Source organism: Elephantulus edwardii, unplaced genomic scaffold, assembly GCF_000299155.1.
Source record: "Elephantulus edwardii isolate Elephantulus edwardi_28Jun2011 unplaced genomic scaffold, EleEdw1.0 scaffold00038, whole genome shotgun sequence".
In the NCBI taxonomy this organism is placed as follows: Eukaryota; Metazoa; Chordata; class Mammalia; order Macroscelidea; family Macroscelididae; genus Elephantulus; species Elephantulus edwardii.
Window position 1 is genome coordinate 18,766,200 of NW_006399788.1, and position 27,461 is coordinate 18,793,660.

The window sequence follows — 27,461 nt, forward strand, 5'->3', positions numbered from 1 at the left end:
AGTTCCTCCCAAGTTAGGTAATAATTTACAAAGTTATTGCTTCTGAGTGCTGCATAGTATTCCATTGTGTGACTGTACCATCCTTTCTCAATCCATTTGTTTGTGCTTGGACATTTGGGCTGTTTCCATGTTCTTGTGATGATGAATAATTCTGCTGTGAACATTGGTGTACAGATCTCTGTTTGGAAAGAATTTTCACAGAAGATATTCAGATGGCAAACAGACACATGAATAAATGCTCCAAATCACTGGCAATAAGAGAGATGCAAATCAAAACCACAATGAGATACCATCTCACTATAGTAAGAATGATAATGTTTAATGGGGCAGTAAGTAATAGATGTTGGAGAGGATGTGGTGAGAAAGGAACTCTTATGCATTGTTGGTGGGATTATAAAATGGCACAACCACTCTGGAAGGCAGTTTGGTGCTTCCTCAAAAAGCTGAACATAGAAATTGCATATGACCCAGCTATTCCACTACTTGGAATATACTCTAAGAAATTGAGAACTGAAGTCTTCCTTATTCGTTGTTAAATGCATTTAAGAAAATTGAAAATACCATAGCTTCAATCAGATACACCTTGGTCTTTAAAGTAATGTCCTTGCTCTTTAGCACTTTAAAGTTGTCCTTCACAGCAGATCTGTCCAATGTAATATGTAGTATGATTTCTTCACTATTGTTTCCCTTGGTATTGATTGTGAATCCAAATAAAATGAAATATCTGACTACTTCATTCCTTTCTCCACTTTTTATTGTCCACTTGTGAGGATTTAGTTTCATTTGTGCTGGAGTATAATCCATCCTGATTATTGACAATCTACTTATGAATAGAGAGCATATGTCTTTAAAAACTCTGTGGAACACACTTGTACTCTGACACACAGGGGGTTTCATGACTCCAAATCGACTCCACAGCAACTGGTAGATCACCAAGATTCCTTTTTCTTGGCATGATACCATCCAGCGGGCAATGGCATTTGCACTGGAAAAAGTGCAAGAGTTTGTGCTTGCTTTGTAAAAAATACCGAAGGAGGCGGCAATTGGGGGAAAAAACCCATGATGGAGGAGATGACAGGCATGTGATAACTCTAGGAGCTTAGAATGAGTCTTACCTGGGGGACTAGTGAGCTGTCAGGGAGGTAGAGGAACAGCTTTCTGGCGTCCTCTTCTGTTGACTGAATAACTTGTCAATGTGATTTGCCTTTTGTTCAGGCCTCAGAAATGTACAACTGTGTTACAGACACAGTGGGCATGGGTTCAACATATGATTCTGCTCTCCCACATGAAAAAATATGAACTGAGTTCCTGAGTAAATTGTCTGAACTTTAATCCTGGTGCCAATAAATCTATCTCCAGTTATACATGACAAACGACTTGGTAGTTGTTCTCACTGCATGAAAAAAATAGCTTTTCAATTGCTGCTATTACACCATAGAAATTTTTGGCTCTTGTCTTTTTCTCATGCAGGAAATTTTTAATCTTAACTAACAAGAGAGAGATTTTAAACCAGCACTACAGCACCGACTAAATTTTACATTAATTTGTTAATCATGTCGAAGGAGATTGCCCATCCTTCCATGAACCAACTGGTGGATTTGACTTGTATGCCTATGGGACTGTGCTTGCCTGTGGGACTGTAGTGCAGCTTCTTACCACTAGACCATAAGAGCTGCCACCAACACTCGAACTCAGATTTATTACTACTGAGGTGAAACTGACTCATAACTCATCCTCCAGTAGGTTTTCAGAGGCTGTACATTGTATGGGAGATTGACCTTGTTCTCAAATAGCAAGTGGGAGATTCAAACTGCCTGCCTTTGAGGTAGGGTGTGTGTGTGTGTGTGTGTGTGTGTGTGTGTGTGTGTGTATGCAGAACTTCAGTTGTTTTTTAGATTAACTCTGAGAGATTGGAAGAGCCAGAGCAATTATATCTGTTTTATAGATGAGAAAACTTCAGCTCAGAAAGATTAGGTGACTTTCCCATGGCCAGGCTGCTAGTTCATTGTAGAACCAGGTCTAGCATGCAGATCATTCATTTATTCATTCATCAAATGTTCATTATTGAAACAGGAGCCAAGCAGTCCAAAAGTCCTGCCCTCACAGAGCTTATACACTAATATAGTGAGACAGAAAATAAGAATAGAGATATCTGAGGTCAGCGACTAAGAGATGTTACATCTTGAACAGTCTTGTATGTGAGGGCTTTGACTTATTTTACGTGCTAAGGGAAGCTTGAGAGGATCTGGGGCAGAGACATGATGTGATATGACTTGATGTTTGTTGGTTGGTTTGGTTTTTTATTAGAGTATTTAAGATGATAAGAGAAGAAGCAGAAATACCATTTAGTAATACTTTGACCTACACTGGTGCTTCTTTGGCTTGAACCCACATTACCTAGAATTAAAATAATAGTAACATTAAAAAAATTAGCTTGTGGATTCTTCACAAATGCCATGTAGTCATAGTTTAAAAATATTTCTGCCCATGTGTTTTAAGGATTTAATGAACCTTTGTTGTTGCTGTTTGCCATTGAGTCAGAACCAACTCATAGGTGACCTGAAGGCTTCTCCCATGGAGTCACTGGTGATTTCGAACTGTGTATCTTTAGTGTTGCAGTGAAACTTCTAATCACTAGGCCACCAATCTTTAATCAACTGTATTCTCTACACTATCCCTTTTATAGGGTATTTAGACATTATTGCTCTACTTATGGGTCACTATCCTTGCATTTATAGATAGATTGTTCTGAGTTCAGACACTCAGAATTATATTGAATATGTACACTGGATCCATTCAAAATGAATTATTTAATGGTTGTAAAACACTTCAGAATGTGCTTCTGCTACTTGTGAAATGTGGAAATGGGCATAGGTTAAAAGAATACAGTGAGGCAAGTTTTATTTTTGTTTTTTTTTTAAAAGAAAAACATAAAGCCTAAAATTTATCAATAAAACACATTTATCATTTACATACACCTTTTAACTCTTTACATTCCAAATATTGATTAGAAGAAGTTTCAGGTGTTCATTTAAGTCTAACATTAAATCTTCACTGCACTATTAATTATGAACTGAGTGGGTTTCTGAACTAGTGATTGATAGTAATCTTATCTCTAGGGAAAAAGAAATTATACTATATAGACTATAATATACAATACATTATATTATATGAAGGCACTAGAGAACAACCAGAAGTCTTAAAATTCTAGGGCTGTATAATCTTGAAGAAAACAAAGTTAGTAAGCAGTATTTAACCCATATTTTCCTAAAGAGCTCTTCTGCGTTCATAATTGCTTGTAAGAAAAGTAAGTGCAAATATGAAGTGGCTATGTTACTATGATAAAGAGAAAGAAGATGAATTTAGGGGCTTCTGGTATCCCTCACTGACTCAAATAATTATTGTTTTTGGCTAATAGCTGAAAAGTGTTGATGTACTTTTGAAATATCAGCTATTGAAACCATGTGTCAACAATTTCTTATTGTTCGGATTTCTAAATAACATTTTTGGCAGCACCAGTCAGCAGATCAGAAGACGTATTGCATTGGGCATGTCTCCTGTCAGGGACTTTTCCAAATTATTGAGGAGCAATGATGTCAGTTTGAAGATTAATGTTTTATTGGCTATGCAAAGATGTTAGACTGTGGCTCTTAATAAATGATGAGTAACATTGAGAAGAATGGGAATTTCAGAACACTTTGTTGTGGTCATATAGAACCTGTACATAAAGCAAGAGGATAAGAGGATAATACTTGGTTTATATGTATCCTTTCAATATAGTTACTTGGTCTGCATGCAGAACTAATAATCCAAGAAGTTAGATTATGTGAAGAAGAACATGACATCAGAATTGAAGGAAGCCTTATTAACAACCTGTGCTAAGATGATGACACAAACTTGCTTTCTGAACGAGAACTCAAAGAAGTACTTACAAATGAAGATCCAAGTTAACAACAGTCAGTATGCATTACCACTCAATATAAAGACAACAAATACCTTCACAACTGGCCCAAAAAACAGCTGAATTATAAGTGGAGAAGATTGAAGTTTTCAAGGATTCTATACTTGAATCTATGCTTAACATCCATGGAAATAGCAGTAAAGAAATTAAGTGACTTGCAGCATTGGGCAAATCTCCTACAAAAGACTTCTTGGACATGTTATAAAGTAAAAATGTCACTTTTAGAACTAAAGTACAATTGATTAAGTTGTGCTGTTATCACCCACCTTACATACATGTGAAAGCTAGAAAATTGATAAAGAAGATTGGAGAAAAATCGATGCTTTTGAATTGTGATGCTGGTGTAGAATACAGATTATCCCATGAACTGCCAGAAGACTGAACAAATTTTGAGAAAAGTACAGCCATTCGTTGAAAGCATCAATAGTGAACCTTTCCCAAGTTTGGATATTTTCAGGAGAGACCATTCCCTGCAGAATGACATCATTCTTGGAACAATAGTGGGTCCAGCCTCATGAGTGATTTGCTCAGCATACAGATTGAATAGACTGCAGCTTTCAATATGGATTACATCTCAACATCAAGAAAACAAAAATTCTCACCACTTGGTCAATAATAGGAATGACAGATGGAGAAAAGAGTAAAAGTATCAAGGGCTTCATCTTGCTTGAACCTTAAATCAACCCCCCTGGTACCAACAGTCAGGAGATAAGGAGACATATTGCAATAGGAAAGTCTACAATCTGGGACTTCTCCAAATTACTGAGCAACAATGATGTCATTTTGAGGACTAAAGTGTGCTGGATACAGGCCACGTTCTTTTCAGTCAGTTGCTATTCACTTGAGAGCTAGACAGTGAATAAAGATGGCAGAAGAAGAATTGATGCAATTGAGTTGTAGTGTTTGTGAAGAGTACTGAATATCACACCACATGCCAAAAGAACACACAGGTGCGTCTTTGAGAAAGCACAGAAGTACACCTTTGAAGCAAAGATGACAAAGCTTTGACTCATACACTTTGAGAATATTATCCAGAGTCTGTTCTTTAGAGAGACAACAATTATTGGAAAGGTGGAGGGTAGTGAAAGAGAAGATGAATCTCAACCAGACAGATTGGCACAATGACTGTTGCAATGGCCTCAAGTATGTCAGAAAGGATAAGGATGGCCTAGGATAGGACAGGGTTCAGATCTGTAACTCATCGGTACTTCACAGTTTCTAGAGGAAAGAGAAGATGCCTGAATCACCAGGGGCTAGTTTAATACTCTTCATCTTAACATATCAATATCTCAAACCAATTGTCTTGGCTGGGCCTTAGTTTCACAACTGAGAAAATAAAGGGATTGGGTTTTATTAATAGCCCAATTCTTGGTGTTTCTTTTTCTATGATGAAGTGAAATAATCCAGGCCGACTATGTTTTTGACCGCCATTACATTTGCTCCCAACTCATGGTGAGGTGATCTTACTATGGAAGTTGGTAACCAGGCCTTTCTTCATAGCCTGCCTTAATCTACATGGTCTTCTGAAACTAGTTCCAAAACACAGCAACACACCTGCCTCCAGAGGCATATGAATGATGGCTGCACTGAGGTGGTTTTGCAGGGAGTTAAAACCAGACCTTCTGGAGGTGAGAAAATTCTGACCCTAACCTCCCTCTTATGCATTACTGCTTCTCAGGAAAGATATGAAGAAAGCCACTTTGTGATCACAGACTGCTTTGGGGACCTTTCAGGGAGATTTCTCCGGCTGGGACCTTTTCTCCCACATCCATTTGTCTTACATTTTCTTTTAGGAATGAGCAGGAAAGGAAATCATTCTACTGTGTTAATCAACAGCCATTGGCAAATTCCATAGTCATTTGTTCATTGAAATTCCATAATCCACTGCCCACTCTAGAAAGTAAAATCAAATTGCAAGCACCTTAGAGAAGGCTCATGACCAGACACATCTGGGAAATAGAAAATAACTAAAGGATAAATCTTAGGTAAACTGAATGCTAATGTTTTTCTTCATAAGGCATTGTTTTCTTTGCCACTGGCAAGCTGTTGAACATTTTATCAGGCCCTGTTAAAGTCCCACAGCCCGCTCACAACCTGTCTTTTCCCTAGCTTCCTGCTCATATCCTTAGGAGAAGTTGGGTTCCCTGCTAATCACTCATTCTTTCTACTCCAGTTAGCAACCATTTCTTTTCGAGCTGCCTGGAGAATTGTGCTGCTTCCAGTTTTAAGCAGCCTTAGTTTTTAACAGTATCAGCGTGTCTAATTGTAATTCTATCTGAAGAAATCCACAATCTTTTCAGACCTGGCCCACTGTCCTTTAAGGATCACAGGTTACTGGTGCACATTTGCACACTCTGAGAAGGGCAGATTATAAATGGTTAGGATTCAGCCGAATGAACATGGAGATGAGATGGGTCCATGGAGATACCAAACCATCTTCAGATGGTCGAAGAGTTGACAATTTGTCACAAGGGACAGGGATTAAATTTGTTCTGTGTGATTGCTAAGAAGAGAAGATTATTGGAACAGAGGAGAAAATATTCTAGAGGTTTGGTTCAATGCAGGAAAATTTTTCCATCATTACATTTCTAGAATGGATGGAGCTGCTTCAAATAATAGACAGCAGGTCAGGCTTTGAGTGATAATGTTATTGTTGTTGTTAAGTGCCATCGAGTCGTAGACAACTCACAGCTACCCTATCAATGAAAGACCTGAACACTTGTATAACTTTCATCCTTTCTCCAGATTCATAGAGTTTCCAGAGGCAAGCCATTTCGGAAGTGGATGTCACTCCTGCTTCCAAGCTTGTTTTAATCGGGAAGCTCCACCAAACACTGTCCACCATGGGTAACCATTATCACATTTGACACATCACACATCACAGTGTCACAGTGTTTAGCATCACAGCAACCACAAGTTACCTCTGTACAGCAAATGGACAGACCAGTGCTGTACCACTTAGAAGAATGTTTGACCAAAACCAATTAAGACCAGGCCTGAGTGCCACAGATTAAAATCACTCACCTTTGGCTTGGTAGCATCACTTTCTATCCACTAGGCCAGCAGAGTAGGACATTTAAGTGGGATAAATGGTGATGTACCCTCTTATCTTTTAATTCTCTTCTTTTACATTCTTGGTAAAGAAATACCTGCTGTCAAGGACATTTCCAAAGTGCTGAAGAGCAATAGTGACAGTGTAAAATCTGTCTTGGAAAAAGTGAAAGCAGGTTGCGTCTTGGAAGCCAGGATGAAAATGCTTAACCTCACATACTTCATATAAGTTGTTTAGTGGGGCTAGTCCTGGAAAAAGACATTCTTGGAAAGACCCTCAACAAGATGGATTAACATATGGATTGACTGCAACAATAACTTAAGTGTGCCAGATGGCTTAAATGTGGTAAGGATGGCACAGGACAGAGCAGAATTTGGATCTTTTTGTTCATAGGATCTCTATGAGTGGTAGCCACTTGATGGCCAATAAAAACAACAACAACAACAACAACAGTTTTTTGCTTGGTTTCTTGGTGGTAGGAATTATCTGATATTGTCTACAGAATGAAGGACCTGGAAATTTTCTCCCATGTAGCTTTTAGCCTAGTAAATGCTCTGGGGTAGTTCTGCTCTGACCTGTAGGTCTCTATGAGTCTAAATTTACACAGCATCACACAATACCCTAAAGGTTGGTGGTTCAATATCACCCAGCAGCACCACAGAAAAACCTAGAGATGTGCTTATATAGAGTCACAGCTAAGAAATCCTAGGTGATGGTTATACTCTGAGACACAAGGGTTACCATGAGTTACAGAAGTTAGTGAATAGTCCAAGGACGAAAGCCAAAATATTGCACTTTGCAACAGGCACCTAGAATTGCATTAATCACAGTACAGAGGTATAGTAGCGTGCACATGTGTGTTTATGTGTAGGTCTTAAATTAGGGACAAGATAATCAAAGAATAATCACTTTAGAAACTGATGTGGACAGAAGGTAATTAATTGTCATTAAATGCTGAAAATACCAAGTAGACACTAATTGCTCTATGATTTCTTTTGTTAGAGGGAAGCAATTTTAGACTTGGGGTTTTAAACTAAGGCAATTGATCAAGAGAGCATTTTATTGAATGTATTTACCATGATACAGGTTTCCTAATAAGTAAAGCTATTGTTGTTTTTAAGTGCCGTCAAGTTGTAGGCGACTCATAGCGACTGTATGAACGAAAGTCCTCGACACTTGTGTGCTTGACTTTCATCCTTTCTCCAGGTTCATAGGTTTTCCAGAGGCAAGCTATTTATGGAAGTGGGTGCCACTCCTGCTTCCAAATAAGTAAAGCTAGTATAGAAAATATACTGAAACCTCATTTACATTTCTACCACACAAACAGTCTCATCTTCTTGGGAGTGAGTCTTAACATGTTAGACTAAAACTCATCTTCAGATTGCCTTTGCCTGGTCCCCTCCTGTCCTGGACGACCATGGTAGACACGTTCAGTGCTAAGTCAGGTCCTGGACTCCTCTTGTTTCTGGTATACTCAGTTACTTTTCTAAGGTTTATGTCAGAACTTTCCCCCTCCCTGCAAGAGTTCTCCCTTCTGATTATTGGCCCTGGCCTGCCTAAATATGGCTGAAGTTTGAGTTTCAGTTTGTTGCCCTGGATAGAGGTCTTATCCAAATGTAATTTTTAAGAAGGATGGGACCACAAAAAGGAGAACATCAGATGTACTACAAATAGCACAGTGTACCATTGCTATAGATCTTACATATATTTTGTTTATGCTTACTAAAATCCTGTTGCAGAAAATGGAATTCCAACAGAGTATTCTATAAAATTGTGCTGTCTTCACAAGATCCATATAAATGGCACTTTATTTATAAGATGCCACTGAATTCTCTCTAATGAATAATGTGATGCAACAGAACCATCCTTCAAACCCTGTCGCTATTGTAACGAGGCTCTTAATTCCCCTTACTTACAGGTTTATAAGTTTTCACAAAGACCTAGATTCTGAAGAATTTCCAGGGAGGCAACGTGGTTTAGTGGGAGGAACATGAATTTTAAATTTAGGCATACTTATATCAGACACCTCTTTACGGCTTGGTTCTTTATTTTGTACCTAACAACTCTGAATCTCCAATTTTTCATTCTTAAAATGGGGTTAATAATGTCTTTGTTGTAGTTGTCGGGGATTACATGTGTATAAAATAATACATGCATTACTACTAACCAGTATAAGGTGTGCCTCATGTTGTTGTTAGGTGTCATTGAATTGACTATGACTCATAGCAACTCTGAACACCAGAGCTGAATCTTACCCTATCCTGTGCCATCTTCACAATCTTGGATATTCTTGTGCCCACTTGGCCAATCCACCCCTATGAGGGTCTTTCTCTTTCACTAACACTTCACCTTGCCAAACATAATGTTCTTTTCCAAAGACTGGCCTTCCTAACAACATGCTCAAAGTCTGTGACATGAAGCTTTACCATCCTCGTCTTTGAAAAGCAACCTGGTTGCATTGTTGCCAAGAAATACTTGTTTGTTCTCTTAGAATTCCATGGGATATTCAGTATGCTTCTGCAAGACCACAATTCAAAGGTGAACCAATTAAAATAGATTCTTTTGTCATTAATATTCATTGTCCAGCTTTCAGATGCACAGCAAGCAAGGGAGAAGACCATGCATGGCTTGAATCAGGTGCACCTTAGTTTTTCAGCTAATATCGTTGCTTCTTAGAACTTTGGACAAGCCCTTGACAGCAGATTTTTCCAATGTAACACATCTTCTAATCTCTTGATTGCTGGAACCAGTGGAGTTTGATTGTAGATCTGAGGGAAATGAAATTGTTGACAGCTTCAACATTTTCACCATCGTTCATCATTTTGCCTATTGACCCAGTAATGAAGATATTTATTTTTTTTATGATGTGGCTCATAGTAAGTGGTAAATATTAATTCCCTGTATTGTTGTTGATTGCTATCAAGACAAGCATGACTCATAGTGGCCCTGTGAACAAAAGACTTGAAGACTTTCTATAACTATTGTCATTTCTCAAAGTTCATAGAGTTTCTGAAAGCATGTTGTTTAGAAAGTGGTTGCCATTCCTGCTTCCAACCTGTCTTAAACTGGGAGCTCCATCAAACACTGTCTACCATGGGTAACCGTTATGGCATTTGATGCCCCAATGGCAACCCCAAGTTATCTCAGTACAGCATATTGATAGAAAAATGCTGTGCTACTTAGAAGAATGTTCCTCCGAAATATAATAACAACCGACTTTTAAATACAAAGGCCCTCCCTGATGTCTTGTTGACTAAAGAAGAGGCTTAAATAAAAACAACCAATATAATATATTGTTGTTGTTGTTGTTGTGTGCTGTTGAGTCAGCTGCCACCCATAGCTACCCTAACTCCTTAGATAATGTAAATTTTTAACAAACTTAATTGCCAAATGAAAGGTTAGCCAGTTCAGAGTTTTAATTCACTGAGAGGTGGCTGAGAAGAAAGACCTGACAAAGTATTAGGGGGGAAAAAAATCACTCATTGAAAACCCTAATAAGTACAGTTCCACCATGATGGCAATTTCACCTATGAAATTCTCTTAAGTTACAATTAACTAAACACAGCTGGTTATTTGCTTCTATATGCTTGACACATTTAAAATGCTGTCAATGTAGTCCTAGTAGTGTTTTTAGTCCTTATTTATAGACAAAGGAATTAATGTTTAGGTGGTCTATGGCACTGCCAACTTGAAAACACATGGTTCGAATCCACCAGTTACTCTGAGGGAGAAAGATGGGCAGTCTGCTCCCATGTAATTTACTGTCTCTGAAAATCTGCTCAAGGGTTAGCTAAGGGTCTCTTCTGACTTGATGGTACACAGCAACAATAATAATAAGAAGTGCTTTATTATAATAGATCTAGTTGACAGAGACCGAAAATACAAGCTGGGTTTAGAAGAGGCCATGATACTTACAGACATCATAGCCAATGTCAGGTGGATCTTGGCTGAAAGCAAAGAGTAGCGGAGGAATGTCTATTTTCTGTTGACTATGCAAAGGCATTTTACGTGTGGAACACAACAAATTGTGGCTAACATTGAGACTAATAGGAATCCTAGAAAAACTGATTGTACTTACGTGAAACCTATACTCAGGCCAGGAAGCAGTCATCAGAACAGAGCAATGAAACACTGTGCGGTTCAAAGTCAGGAAAAGAGTACATCAGGAATGCATCCTGTCGCCATACCTTTTCAATCTATATGCAGAACAGATCATTTGGAAGGATGGACTTTATGAAGAGGAGTGTGGCATCAGGATTGGAGGAAGACTCCTCAACAATCTGTGTGATGCAGATGACACAACCTTACTGGCCTAAACTTGAGTATTTGCTACAGAAGAGGTCAAGGTCTGCAGTCTGTAATATGATTGAAACTTAACAGAAATTAAACAGTCATTCTCACCACTGGGCCAATTGGCAGCACCAGATGGAAAAGAGATTGAGATTATCAAAAATTTCAGCTTGCTTGGATCCACAATCAACACTGTTGGCACCAGCAGTCAGGAAATTTTGCACTGGTAAAATTTGCAAGAAAAATTGCACTGGTACAAACTGCTGTCAGGGGCCTCTCCAGAGTGCTGTAAAGCAACGATATCAGTATAGAAGCTAATATATGACCGATCCAGGCTATGCTCTCTCCTATTACTTGCTATGCATCTGAGAGCTGGACAATGGCTAAAGATGACAGAAAAAGAATCAATGCTTTTGAGTTGTGGGGCCCAAGAAGAGTCTTGAACATATTGTGGACTGCCAAGAGAAGAAACAGATCTGGAAAAGTTGTCCTGCAGAGTGTAACGTTGCCTAGTTGAATTTACACTTTAGAAAGTTTATCTTGAGCTTTCATTTCTATAATGGAGCCCCCTCCATTATAAGACCTGTTACAATCATGCTTCATTAAATTTTCATTGAAGTCAACAAGAAGTGGTGAGAACGCAGAGAATATAAGGAACTGTACACTACGGAACCATTTATATGTGTAAGAAAAATCAGAAGGAAAGAAAAAAGGTGACTTAGTTTTGCTGCCTAGGCATCTAGGACAATGGTGATACCATTAAAACAGCTAGAATTACCAGCTGGCTTGGTTCATCAATTTGGGAGTACATATACTGTGTTTAAGGTGTCCGGGAGCCTTCCAAGCAGAGATACCAGGCAGGGAGTCAAGAATTCCAGTGTTGCTACAGCTTACTTTAAGTGGTCAGAGTTAGGCTGGCATTTTAAGAGCCATTTTGAAATATGATATGCAGTTTGATGTATTAAAAGAAAGACTTTTAAAAGTACACAAAAAAGTATAAAGTGTACATAATAGGTTAAAACAAACAATGGGATTCTTGCCTACAAGTGTCAGAATGCTATAAAGAAATTGGGAGAATATGTATAGCCTCAAGAAGCATGGTAGCTCTGTCAACCTTGTTATCCCCTCTGACCTTCTAGGGTATTAGTCCTGGAGGTAGTGCTGGAAGTGGCTGGGAACAGGGCTGTGTTCCTCCTGCAGTCTAATGGTGGGTTAGAAGAGCAGTGAGAGACAATACGAAAGGAACATGTGGTGATTGCACATGTTCTAATGAAAGCCTGGCCTTTCTGTTGGTTTCCACTCTGACAGGACAGACTGCGCTTCCTGTCCCATCTGTTGTCTAAGCGTTTGATATTCAGTGACACCAGTCACAGGCAAAATCAGAGAATGGGGTGTGCTAGTTAGCAGAGAATGAACTGTTCTAGTAAATAAAGAATGGAGTATACTAGTTAGCACAGAATAACATGTTCTTCAGTTAGTAGAGAAAGGGGAATGCTAGTTAAAAGAGAATGTCCTGTGCTGTTTGTCACAGAAGAGACATGCTAGCTAGCAGGCAATGGGCAATGCTAGTTTACAGAGAATGAGGTTTTAGTACAGAATGGCCTATACTCACAGGGCTATTTCTACCCAGTTCGTGCAGCTAAACTTAAGGACAATAGGAACAGACTGTGGAAGACTGCCTTTGAAGACTTTTAAATGGATAGCAGTTGTGTTCTCAATTGTTTTTAGAAAAATGGCATTTTACAATAACAGATTTCTACTAGTCAGGCCAAATTGCAGTGTGAATGTGTTTTGGAAAATGCCTTTATGAAATTTTGAAACTGCTTTTAAATTCTTTCTGAAGATTTCATCTAAGTGCTATAAATCTTCAGTGAAAATAAAGTAATTCCCACAAATATTAAAAAAAATAAATTCAGAGCCACAGAAATTATTAGCAATGGCTTAAAAGTTTGAAAAGTAAAAATCTAGATGTAATTCTAAATTTTAAAAATCTAGCAATATAAAATTTTTTAAAATCTAGCAAGACTCTTGAAAAGTTCTTATCAAATAATTTTTATGATAGTACTAATATTATAAATCTGATACAGTGTCACTATTGCAATTTTGATATGTTCAATAGAGGTCCAAGTTTGAACTTTTCTCTTTTCATGTCAAAACTTCTACAGAGTGTGGAGAGCTTCCAGAAGTTCTTGGGGAAAGAGTAACACTGGGTAAAGGTAAATCCATTGAATCTATACCTTCCAAAGACTCATATGCAGACTACAGACATTAGTATCACCTTGAGGTGGCTTGGTGTGGTAAGCAGGTGCACTGCAAACCTAAAGACCTGAAGTTCTAATCCACCAGTTGCTCCTTGGGAGAAAGATAGCTAATCTATCTTTGTTTTACTGTAATTTACTGCCTCTGAAAACATGCTAGACGGTCAGCTATGTATCATTCCCGACTCGGTGGTACTACAACAGCAGAAAATGAAAACACATCCCATAAAGACACATGTTACATTAGCTTCATACCTTTCTGGGTTCACCTTTTTCTTGGTCTGGTTCCCACTCTACCTGCTACCCATTAAAGCAATGTCTGCCTTTCTACAGGTGCAACTACAAAGTGTGTCTTACCTTTTCCACCCACATTTCTTAATACACCATTGTGTGTGCAACTGCTAAAAATGAGTCTACAAACTTAAATGCTCCAGTATGTGAAATAATGTAATACATATGAAAATGTTAATAATGTCAAATGCATGAAATATAAATTCAGCTTTAGGAAATGTATTTTTTCGAACAAACTGAAAATACATATATATATATATAGTTGTTGTTAAGTGCTGTCAAGTCGCAGGCGACTCATAGCGACCCTATGAAGGAGAGTCCTCAATGTTTGTGTGTCTTTCATCCTCTCTTCAGGTTCATAGGGTTTCCGGAGGCAAGCTATTACGGAAGTGGATGCCACTCCTGCTTCCAAGCTTGTTTTAATCGGGGAGCTCCACCCCACACTCTCCGCATTGGGGAGCCAACCATTAACACATTTGACACATCAGTGACACAGTGTTTAGCCTCACAGCAACATATAACAACAAAAATTCCAGGAAAATAACAACAAAATTCCAGGAAAATAAAAGTACTAGCTATAAAAATGGAAATTAAAAAATATACTATTGAAGTAATTCTATACATGACATTTTTGGATTAAACTCAGTGGATATCGGGCTCAGTGACTAGTACTGATGCAAGTGCAGTAGTGAAGATAGGATATAAGTTTGTCTCAGGAGAGACCAGTCCTTGGAATAGGACACCATGCTGGGAAAGAAGGAGGGTCAAAGAAAGAGAGGAAAACACTCAACGAGATGGATTGATACAGTAACTGTAGCAACGGGCTAAACTTACAGATCATGAGGATGGTGTGCAGCCTAGGGCAAGGGTCAAATCTTGTTCATACGGTTACTATGAGATGAAATTAACTGGATGGTACCTAGCAACAATATCTGTTTATTAAAATATCATATGTCAATAGTTAATAGAAATGGAGTATAAACTGAGATTCTCCAGTTGATGTAAAAAGGAGTTCCTGCAAAAATCCTGACCAGAATGATCAAGGAACATTATTTAAGGAGCTCTAATAACTGAGAGTTGGACAATGACCAAGGAGGATAGAAGGAGAACTGATGCCTTTGAGCTGTGGTGCTGGAGAAGAGTATTGAAAACACCATGGACTGCTAGGAAAACAAACAGATTTGTCCTGGAAAGGGTTAAACCGGGTGGCTCCTTGGAGGCAAGGATTCTGAGGCTCTGTCTAACATACTTTGGACATGTTGTGAGGAGAGACCGGTCCTTAGAGAGGGACATCATGCTTGGGAGGGTGGAGGGACAGCACAGGAGGGGAAGGCCCTCTATGAGGTGGATTGATTCAGTGACTGGGATAATTGGGATGGGAGTGTCAGAGACAGTGCGATTGGCACAGGACAGAGCGGAGTTTAGGGCTGTTGTACATAGGGTCGCTATGAGTCGCAGGCGACTCTACGGCACATAACAACAACAACAACAACAACTGAGGATTTTTGAGAACTGAAGAAAGTAATGAATAACATAAAAAGGTTTTCTTCTTGTTGTTATGTGCTGTTGAGTTGTCTGCAACTCATAGCAGCCCTATGTACAGCAGCCCTAAACCCTACTCTATCCTGTGCCAGTCTCACTGTCTCTGACACATCTATTCCCATTATCCCAGTCACTGAATAAATCCACCTCATAGAGAATCTTTTTCTCCTGTGCTGTCCCTCCACCCTCCCAAGCATGACATCTCTCTCCAAGGACTGGTCCCTCCTTGCTGCATGTCCAAAGTATGTCAGATGAAGCTTCAGAATCTTTGCCTCCAAGAAGCAGCCTGGTTTAACCTTCTCCAGGGTGAACCTGTTTGTTTTCTTAGGAGTCCATGGTATATTCAATACTCTTCTCCAACATCACAAGTCAAAGGCATCAATTCTCCTTCAATCCTCCCTAGTAATTGTCCAACTCCCTAACACATAGCAAGTGATTGCAAAGACCATGGCCTATATCAGATGCACCTTAGTCTCCAGAGTGACACCACTGCTCTTCAGTACTCTGGAGAGAACCCTAACAGCGGACTTTCCCATCACAATACATCTTTTAATTTCCTGGCTGCTGGTGCCAAGAGCGTTGACTGTGGAGTCAAGCAAACTAAAGCTATGAACAATCTCAGTCTCTTTACTATCCATCCTGATGCTGCCAGTTTGCCCAGTGGTAAGAATCTTTGTCTTCTTGATATTGAGCCTCAATCCATATTGAAAGCCGCAGTCCTTGACCTTCTGCAGCAAGTGCCTCACATCCTTCTCAGTTTCAGCAAGCAGACTTGTGTCATTTGCATAATGCAGATTGTTGGTGGATCTTCCACCAATCCTGATGCCACACTTCTCCTCATACAGCTCCTCCTCCTGGATAATCTGTTCTGCATACAGGTTGAAAAGGTATGGAGATAGGACACATCTCTGGTGCGCACCCTTCCCAATTTTGAATCATGCAGTGTTTCCTTGCTCTGTTCTTGACGACTGCCTCTTGGTCTAAGTATAGGTTTTTCATTAGCACGATCAAGTGTTCAGGGATTCCCATTCTTCTCAGAGTCAGCCACAGTTTGTTATGATTGATCCACACAGTCAAACACCTTTGCATAGTCAATGAAACATAGGTAGACATTCCTCTGGTACTCCCTACTTTCAGCCAAGATCCATCTAACATAAGTTACAACTGACACTTTAAAACTAACAGATGCTGCTCTAGATGTGCTCACCATGTTGTGTCAAGAAATCTGGAGGACAATCACTGGGCCAACTGTTAGAGATCTATATTTTTCCTATTCTAAAGCTGTGAGGGAACTCTCAAAAGTACTGAAGTGCAACGATGTCAGGCTGGAGACTAAAGTGCGCCTGATCCAGGCTATAGTCTTTGCAATTATGTGCTATGCATCGGAGAGTTGGACAGTGAGTAGGAATGATAGAAAGAGAATTGATGCCTTTGAATTGTGGTGCTGGAGAAGAGTGTTGAATATACCACGGACTGCTAGGAAAACAAACAGGTTTGTCCTGGAGAGGGTGAAGCCGGACTGCTCCTTGGAGTCAAGGATTCTGAAGCTTCATCTGACATACTTTGGGCATGTTGTGAGGAGGGACTGGTCCTTGGAGAGGGACATCATGTTTGGGAGAATGGAGGGGCGGCGCAGGAGAGGAAGACCATCAATGAGATGGATCAATTCTGTGAGTGGAGTGGTGGGAATGAATGTATTTGAGATGGCGAGGTTGGCACAGGATGGTGTTTAGGGCTCTTGTACAGGGTTACTATGAGTCGCAAACGACTTGATGGCACATAACAACAACAACAAAAAAGAAAAGTGACCCAACAGAGTTTGGAAATTATTTAACAATATCATTGATATCACATACAAGAAAGATTCTCCAAAAATGGCTGGAACAGCACACCTATAGAGAACTGCCAGAAGTGTAGGCCGGCTTTAGTAGGCGTCATGGTACTAGGGATATTAGCTAATGTTAGATGGTTCTTGAATATTAAGAAAATTTCATTTTTAATTATAAAAATTTAAACATACAATAGTAATAAACTAAAAAATATTCATGACAACAAAAACCCAATCTAAAACAAAAACAGCCAACCAACTAAAACGAGTATCAATAGTAGAACAGAAAACCAATCTGCTTCATAAACTTTCACTAAAATCACGATACAAAATATTTTTTTTAAAGTACATTAAAAAAAAGGTAAATTTTAAGCACTAAATAGTTGGGGTTTTTTTTCCAAAAAAAGAACATCTACATGCAGTATGCATCTGAGAGCAGAACAATGAATAAGGATGACAGAAGAAGAATTGATTCCTTTGAGCTGTGGTGGAGAAAATTACTGAACCTCCCATGGATGGCCAAAAGAACGAACAAGTATGTCTTGGAGAGGATGCAGCTAGAGTACTCCATGGAGGCAAAGACAATGAAGCTTCAACTTATATACTTCCAACATGTTGCTAGGAGGGGCTATTCTTTGGAGAGGGACATGATCCTCAGAAAGTTGGAGGGTCAATGAAGGAGAGGAAGATTCTCAACCAGGTAAATTGACACAGTGACTGCTGCAATGGATTCTAATGGTCAGAAAGTGTGTGAAGATAGCACAAGTTAGGACAGGGTTCAGCTCTGCTTTTCATAGGGTCACTATGAGTTGTACTTGACAGCACCTAACAATAACAACATGCGGTATAAGGATACTTAGTAGTATACTCTGGTGACCTGATAGCAAGAGGCTGAGCTGCAATTCTCAAGTCACATTGTTCAAATCCATTAGCTGCTTCACAGGAAAAGGGTAGGCGGTCTCCTCCCATGTGATTAACTTCCTCTGAAAACCTGCTGGAAGGTCAGCTATGGGTTGATTGCGACTTGATGGTACACAGCAGCAACAATAACAACAGTGGTGTATTGCTAGTATTTTGGTCTGCTGCTAACCAAAAGGTTAGTGGATCAAATCTGAGAGCTGCTTTGAGAGGAAAAAAAAAAGCAGCATTCTCCCCCCATAAGGTTTACAGCTTTGGAAAAAATGATAGAGGTTGTCATGAGTTGGGATCAACGCAATGCTAGAGAACTTGCTTTTTTGTTATTATTAAAAATAGTCTATTTAAAATCTAGAATATTAAAACTAATGAGAAAATTACAGAGTAAAAAAATAGATAACCTACAAAGGAAAATCCCTTAGATGGACTGCAGACTTACCAACTCCACTCAAAGCCAGAAGACAGTGGAGCCAAATACTGATGAAAGTTTGTAATTTATACCAAACTAAACTCTTAGTCAGTAATAAAAATAAAATATAAACATTTCAGACATCTATAGATTTCAGACATTTCACACCCACAGTAAAAGACCTTTTAAAAGATATGCTTCAGGAAGAAGAAAATTTAATCCAAAGTAGAAGCAAGAAATAATGGACTCAGAAAGATTTTAGAAGTGTTGATCATTAAATCACCTGTCAAAAGGAACTAATTTTCTTGTGGGGGAAAAAAATCAAAATGAAAACTTTTTAGTCTAGACTTTAACAGTAAAATAAGAATGGTTTCATGTGCGAGGCCTTGATTTTTGGGGAGGAGGATAGAAACACAGACTTTAAACTTTTTGAGGAAAGCATAACAGTAATGTATAGATCTAAAAATTGGAAGAAACTGCCCTTAAGGAAAAAATATATTTTCAACATGCTGCATGAGCAAGGAGAGGGGGATTGGTATAAAAGAATAATGTATCAGTGTGACAGAAGGCAGAAAATGCTGGGTGGGGGTTCAGCTGTGTAGAAATCAGTGAAAACAAATGCTAAGCAAAAAGCACAAAATCATGCTGTGTGGATAAAATTAAAATATAGAGTTGTTGTGGTTGTTAGAAACTATCAAATCAGAACCCACTCAAAGACTATCCTGTTTAGTGGGTTTTGGAGGCTGTGAATTACACAGGAGGAGATTGCCCATCTTTTTCTCTTGGGAGAAGCTGGCGGACCCAAACTATGTGCGTCTGAGATGCAGCACAACTCTTGACTACCAGGCCACCAGACCTGTTGTCGTTATGTATGAGTTATGGAGAGCTGGAATCGAATCATCGCTCACACTCCAGAAGGTTTTAAATAGCACCGCAGCAGATTGCCATCATTCTCTGCAGAACAGCTGGTGGATTTGAACGGTGAGCCTTTGTGTTGGCAGTACAATTCCCACCACTAAGCCACCAGAGCTCCCTAGGTACACTGAAATCCAATTAAATGTGAAGATCAGGCTAAAAGCAACATCCTGTAATATGCATCTTAGAAGAAATACAACAAACCAAAGACACACAACCAAGAATTTACAAAATTAGAAGATCACCATTTCCAGCTTCTAGTTCTGGTACTGCTTTCTGATGCCAGCATTAGGAGTGGACGAAGGCTCATCAGCAATCTTCAGTAAGCAAATGACACAACCATGCTTGCTGAAATTGGGAAGAATTGAACCCTTTACTGGTGAAGCTTAAAGACAACAGACTGTGAATTGCACTACAGTAGAGAGTAAAAATCCTCACAACTGGAGCCAATAAATTTTTTGATAAATGCAGTAAAGATTGAAGTTGTCAAAGGTTTCATTTTGTTTAGGTCTACAATCTGTGCCCATAGAAGCAATAACTAAAAAATCAAATGATGTATTGCAATGGACAAATCTGTAAATGACCTCTTTAAAGTGCTAAAGAGCAAAGATATTAGTTTAAAGACCAAGGTGTACCTGACTCAATTCCTGGTATTTTCAGTTGGTTCATATACACGTGAAAGTTGGGCAACAATTAAGAAAGACCAAAGAACAACGATAGTCTTGAATTTTAGTTTTACCGAAGAATATTGAATATAATCAAGGATTGCGAAAAGCACAAAACGTCTGCCTGGGAAAGAAGTGCAACCAGAATACTTCTGGAAAGCAAAATGGCGAGACTTGTTCTTTAATACTTAGGGCATGGTGTCAGAAAGAGCCAGCCTGGAGAAAAACATGTTTGTAAAAATAAAGGGTCTGTGAAAAAGAGGAAGACCTTCAGCAAAATGGGGTACACGGTGCCTGCGACAGTGGCTTAAGCAGAGCAGAAACTGTGTGGGTGGTACAGGATCAGGAAGTGTTTACTTCTGTTACTGTGCATAGTGTGATGGAGAAACACAACAGGCCAGAACTTACATGAGTCTGAGGGGATTTTTGACATGTATCGTTTTGTAAAATAATGCATCTTGAAAAACAATGATGAAGAATTTGTGAAACGCCGTGTAAGATAGGTGAGTCTAGAGAACATTATGCTGAGTGAAATACGTCAGTCACAAAAGGACAAATACTGTATAAGACTATTATTCTAGAAAATTAGAGAAAGGTTTACGTACAGAAAGAAGTAAGAGTAGATAAATGAATAAATTGTTGTTGGGTTGTTTAATAATATAGGTGAAAGGAAAGACAATTCAGAATAAATGGATGACCAGACATTGTGTGTATTGTAACTTATTTTATTAAACAAAATGTGATTGATTAAAAAAAAAAGGCCAAACCCAATATTATTTGTGTTTACACAAATCATATCACTCAAATCATACTTTCACAGAAAGGGAAAATCTGGGTTTTATCAAGGCTCTAGATCCAGCTGCTAGTTTGCTTTGCTGAAGACAAAGGAGTAGGTTGAATTGTATGATGAGAATAAGTAAGATCCAGATCGTGATAAACTTGAGATTAAATGATCCATATTCTTCAACAAATAAAAGGAGAAGAACACAGAGGAAGCATCTTGTTATTGTTGTGTGTTGTCAAGTTGGAACCGAAACATAGCTGACGCTCCTGCTGCAGGAGATATTGCCTCTCCTCCTTCGGAGGAGCGACTGGTGGAGTCTAACCACCTGCCTTTGGGATTGCAGTACAGCTTCTTACCACTAGGCCACCAGAGCTCCCTATGGAACTCCTGCCATTATAAAATGAATTTTCTTTGTTTAAATACACAATTTAAGGAGTTGCAGTGTCAACCCAAAGGTGTACAGTTTGAATCCACCAGCTCCTTCACAGGAGAAGGATGGGAAGTCTCCTTCCGTGAGACTTACTGCTTCTGAAAACCTGCTGGAGGGTCAGCTATGAGTGAGTTCTGACCACATGGTACATAACAGAACATGAAAAATCAAGGATCGTTAGCAATGCAGTGGTTAAAGTGTTAATCATCTAACTGAAAGGTCATATGTTTGAACCTTTGGGGGGGGGAAATGGGGTTGTTCTCTAAAAATTTAGAGCCTTGCAAACTCTAAAGCGAAGTTTTACTCTATGCTGCTGGGCTGCTACCTGACAAAATTGACCCAGCGACAATGGGTTTTGTTATGTTTGGTTTGTTAAAAAATAAAACAGGAGTCAACTCATCTTCCGACACTCAATTACTATTTGATAAGGAATTGACACCCATCAAATGGGGAAATGACAACTCTTCAACAAATGATCCTGGCAAAACTGTTTATCTGTGTGTAAAAACAGAGATTAACTGTCTCTTAAACAAATGTTTCCCTTGGCATGGTCAATTCATTTTAAGTTTTAAAATCTGTACTGTGAGGATAGATACACTAAAGAGTTTAAGGGCAAATGAGTGGAACTGTAAGTCAGTGTAGTCTGACTTCTGAAATGCCTGCCGTATATATTCTGCGTATAGTGTCAAAGTTACAATACTCTTTGGTACTGTCACTGTAAGCTGTGCAATAAAGAAGTAATTTATCCAGTGAACCTTTGGACTGCAGGGTCCCACCTGCCTTCAGCTGTCATCCTGGACACATCCAAACTCCAGGATGCCTTTGTGGTCTTTCATGTTCAGTAAGCTACACAAGATCATTTTTTACCTCTTTCCCCCTAGAGTCTCCATAATCATTCTCTTTTCCTAAGGAAGGCAATGAAAATTAATAGTGAATCCTTGTTTCCAGAGGCTTGAAAACACTTAATTTTTGTAAGTTGCTGCTGTTGTTGTGTACTGTTGAGTCAGAACTGACCCATAGCTGACCCACTGGCGGGTTTTTAGAGGCAGTTCATTTGCATGGGATGAGGTTACCCATCCTTCTGTGGAGGAGCTGGTTGATGGGAACCACATGGCTTTGAGATTGCAGCACAGCTTCTTACCACTGGGCCACCAGCAAGAAATAATTGTTTTTATTCACTAGGAGTAAACATTGCCTTTGTAAGCAGGAATATTGATAACTAATAGTATATAAACCACTAACTCATAAGATTATATTACTCCCTTGATTTAATGTCCTTTAAAAAATTATGTGTTTTCCATTTTAAAATTGACTCTGCTGTTTCTATTGTTGTTATGTGCTATCGAGTTGCTTGGAACTCATTATGACCCTATGTACAACAGCTCTGAACCCGGCTCTATCCTGAGCCAACCTTATTGTCTCTGTCACACCTACCCCCATTCCCCTGTCACTGAATCAACCCATCTCATCGTGGGTCTTCCTCTCTCGCGGTGTCCCTCCACCCTCCCAAGCATGATGCCCCTCTCCAACGACTGGTGCATTCTTAGCAATGTAGTACTGTCATGGTTATAGTTTTAGCACATTTCTTCTAGTCTTTATTTATATGATTATTTTTATAGTTGTAGTAAAAGATAACAAAAAATTTCCCATTTATATAGTATTTTACATAATTGTTGTTCCTTAGTGCTGCATAGTATTCCACTGTATGAATGTATCACAATTTCTCAATTCATATACTGGTCGATAGGAGTGCTCTTTGGAGACAATGAGGCTTTACCTCACATACTTTGGGCATGTTTCTAGGAGAGGTTACCCTTGGAGAGGAACATGATGCTGGGGAGGGTGGAGTGTGTTCAAAGGAGAGGAAATCCCTCAGCCAGGTAGATTGCCATGGTGACTGCCACAGTGGTCTCTAATGTGTCAGGGAGTGTGAGGATGGCACAGGATATGATGGGGTTCATATCTGCTGTTCGTAAGGTCACTATGAGTCATACTCAACTTGATGGCACCTAACAACAACAACAACAACTACTACTTTTCATCTATTTTACCCATTTTTTTTCCACCCATTTTGTTATTGGGCTATTATTAGATGCTGTCGCATCACCTGTGACTCATAGTAACCCTATGTACAATAGCTCTGAATCTTGCTCTTTCCTAAACCAGTTTTATTGTCTTTGACAAACCCGTCCCCCTTAACCCAGTTACTGTTTCAATACATCTCATCTCAGCTCTTCCTTTCCTGTGCTGTCCCTCCACCCTTCCAAGCATAATATCATTCGCTAGGGACTAGTCCCTCCTGACCACATGCCCAAAGTATTTGAGACAGAGCTTCGAAATCCTTGCCACCAAGGAGCAGCCTAGTTGCAGCCTTCTTAGGATAAACCTCTTTGTTTTCTTGGCAGTCCAAGGTATGTTCAACACTTTGCTCTAGCCTCATAACTCAAATGCATCAACTATTCTTCTGTCAACTCCAGTCATTCTACAGCTCTCTGATGCACAGCAAGTAATTCCAAAGATTCTGGCCTGAATCAGGCACACCTTAGTCTCCAGACTAATATTGTAGCTCGTTAGCATTTTTTAAAAGTTTCTGACACCAGCTTGTCTGTCAGATATTCTAAAGCTGAGCATCTAAATTAAGATAGACTAGGAAGAAAGACTGACCAACCACTTCTGAAATAACAGGCCTTCAAAAGCCCCTATGTGCAATCGACCAACAGACTAGCAGATACAACACAAGAGGCTGAATGCTAGTACTGAGAAACACAAGTGGGGAGGACCAATTACAAGCAGACACTAATGATTGGAATATGGAGTGTGAGATTCATGAATGTAGGAAAAGTGGACATTGTTAAGAAAGAAATGGTTATTCATTTAGTCAGGTCTCTTATTGTTTCTTACAGTAACATTTTGTAGTTTTCCTTCTAAAGGTCTTTAGTGTCTCTAGTTAGGGTTATTTCTGAGTATTTTGTCTTGTAGTTGGCTATTGTAAATGGTACTGCTTTGTCAGTCTCCTTTTCCATGATGTCTTTGTTACTGTAGAGAAACAGAAGTCTAGAGAGCATTATGCTGAATGACCCAGACTCATAAGGAAAAAGAATGTATAAAAACATTATTGTATAAATGGAAGGATAACTGGTGAGATGTATGTGAATGGACAAAAGTGGAAGAGGAGGGGGGAAGTGAGTGGTAAAAGGGGAAGGGTAGGGGTCACTGGGATAGCTGAGTTTAATAGGTGAGGGCGGTAAAGGAACGGGTGAGATTTAATGCTGACTATAAGAGAGAGGCTGATAATATGCATGGGCCTATAGTGACTGGTGTATGAAATATAGTGTGTGTAAGTGATTGTATGAAGCACATTGTAAATGAAAGATTGTGTAAAACACAGTGTACACGAATAAAACACAATAAAATAAATTTTAAAAAATATTTCTTTTCAATTCAGCCATAGGTAATTACAGCACATACATATTTCCATTTTGCCCAGCATCACAATAGTAATTACTTTTACCACATTAAATGTCATCATTTGGGCTCCACAATATTTTTAACTGTCACTTAGTTTTGCTTAGTAGATCCCCCTCACATTTTAGCAAACAGAATACTTTTATAATATATAATTTATGCACATAGCTCTTTATATTTGTTGCTTTGAATCTCTAAAGTACTATATTATCAAGTGCCAAGAATTTCAGTAAACTACCTAATTTTTCTTTCAACTCTTTTGTTAAACCTACCAAATCTAGACTGTAGGAGGGAAAGGCATTTATTAATATGGCAACTATTATTCTGCCAAGGGAGCTTTGTGGCATAAACTGTAGGGCGTTGGGCTGCTAACCCGAAGACGTGCCTCTCTGGAGGTTCTAAGAGCAATTGCCACTTGTTCCTCAGAAAATCCACTGCAAAGTCTGCTATGCGTTTGTCCAGACTTGACACCAATGAATTTATTATTCTACCTGAGATTTTATTTGTGAATAAATAAAGCCATGCAGTCCCTAAAGGAGGCAGCAATCTTCCTTGCATCTAGAGATTGACCACAGCAGGACAATTTTACTTGACAGTTTATAATCTTAAAATAGCTCTCTATGAAATAGGTGCTTTTCTGGAGTCCTAAATAGGGGTCTAAGAACACCCTAAAATGAAATACAACATTTTTGGTGTGTATAAGTAAATGCATTATTGCAAGGTGAGCATCATCATCTTTTCAAAGGAGTTCAATATAGCTAGTAATATAAATTCAGTCTTTGACAGTTTAATTAATTGCTATTTGGGGGAATTTTCTAACTCGGAAAGTATTTTTTTGTTAGTATAGATTTGCTACATGAAGTTCTTCAATGGCTAACAAAAATATAAAAATTAAACAACAGAATGTATGCAAAATGGCTTATTGGGACTATTACGTTATTATGTGCTGATTTTTGGAATTTTTCTCATGAGAGTCAGCAATTTAGTCCTAAAATAATGCTATTTCATGAAGATATTCTTTAAAAAGGATGATAAGGAAACTGTTGTTTACATGAATACTGACTACTAATACAAGTTATTGTTTTGACAAATCTATAATAAAATATGGAAATGACTTATGAAATGCCTACCTATCAATTTATTATGTTATTTAGAAGGCTGAAAATTTACTAACACCATCAAATTAGCAGCTTTCTAAGCTTTGCATATTAAAGCAAAAAATAAATCACACTAGTAATCTTATATAAACTAGTTTTAAATATTAAAAATCTGTCCTGTAAAAGAAAATATTTAGTTGTTATCAAATGACATTAACAACTTCTCTAGTGTAACAGGTATTCTAATATACAATTGATGAAGGATTAATCGCTATCTTACTTTTCTTTAGGAATGGGCTGTTTTTGGGGAGCTGAAAGGAAATTCTGGATCCTGAAAGGAGTATATTCAACTCAAGTTGGTTATGCAGGAGGCTATACCTCCAATCCTACTTATAAAGAAGTCTGTTCAGGTAAGAAGAATTTGCTTTGTCAGATCCTAAAAGGATACAAATGGGGGCTTGCCCCTGACATAGAGGGTTACAGGGTCCTGAAAATGGAAAGCCCCCCTCAACACACCTTTATATTATGTTTAATCATTCAATTTTTATAATTGTTGATTTCTCATTTTACATTTTTTTGAAAATAATATACTTTCTATATGATGTAACATTTAGCTTTTGTTATAGGCCTTTTGCTTTGGTCTGTCAATTTGTTCTACTGTGGTGCTGTATGTTTCTGTAATGGTGAAAGCTATACCACCAGTATTTCAGATATAAATAAGGTTACCCATAGTGGACAAATTTCAGTGGAGTATCCAGACTAAGACAAACTAGAAATAAGGAGTTCTCATACAATGCATACAACAATGGCTATAAACATAGCAACAATTTTGAGGATGGCACATAACTATTGTATTTTATTGTAGATGCAATTGGAACTGATTTGATGACATCTAATAACAATAATGACATAGAGAACTATTTTAAAACTTGGGGACTTAGTAATCTGTTCACTTTAGTTTCTGTGAGTTAGCCATTTAGACTTAGCTCAGCTTGGCAGTTCTATTGGTCTTGATTGGGCTCACTCATGTAATTAAAGTCCAACTAGTGAGATACCTGGGATTTATAGGATGGTTTCACTTATGTAACTGGCCATTAGTATTGGCTATTAATTGGCGCTGACTGTTATCTGATGTGATGGAGGTAACAGGATCTTATGTCTCAGTAGGCAGGCTTGGGCTATACTGGGGTAGTTGCAGAGATCCCAGGAGAGGACAAGCTCCATTTTACTAGCAATTTCCAAGTATATGTCTTATTTATTCTTGTTTCACTGACAGAGCAAGTCACATAACTTAGCCCATAACCATTGTGGAATAGCTCACCAAAAGCATGAGTACATGGAAAGGTGAAGGAATAGGGAATCATTTCAATAAAAAACAAACAAACAGAAAAACACCAAACTCTGGTGTTTCAATGTTTAAGCTCTAGGCTGTTGACCAAAACATTTTTTGTTTAAACCCCTAGTTGCTTTGAGGAAGAAGGACCTGGAGTTTTCTTCCGAAGAGATTACAGTTTGGAAACCTATAAAGCAGTTCTACTGTGTCTTATAGGGTTGCTTCA

At 38.6% G+C, this 27,461-nt stretch overlaps 1 protein-coding gene across 2 annotated transcripts in view; it reads left to right on the forward strand.

The window, feature by feature from the left end:
• LOC102856699 (mitochondrial peptide methionine sulfoxide reductase-like) overlaps positions 1-27,461 on the forward strand; it is a 619,405-nt gene that overhangs the window by 288,663 nt on the left and 303,281 nt on the right. The window contains exon 3 of one of the 2 annotated variants that reach the window (XM_006884879.1): positions 26,193-26,312. The exons of the other annotated variant lie outside the window; for it this stretch is intronic. Coding sequence (XP_006884941.1) covers positions 26,193-26,312 — 120 coding nt within the window. The remainder of the gene's footprint in view (positions 1-26,192; positions 26,313-27,461) is intronic. 2 annotated transcript variants of the gene reach the window in all.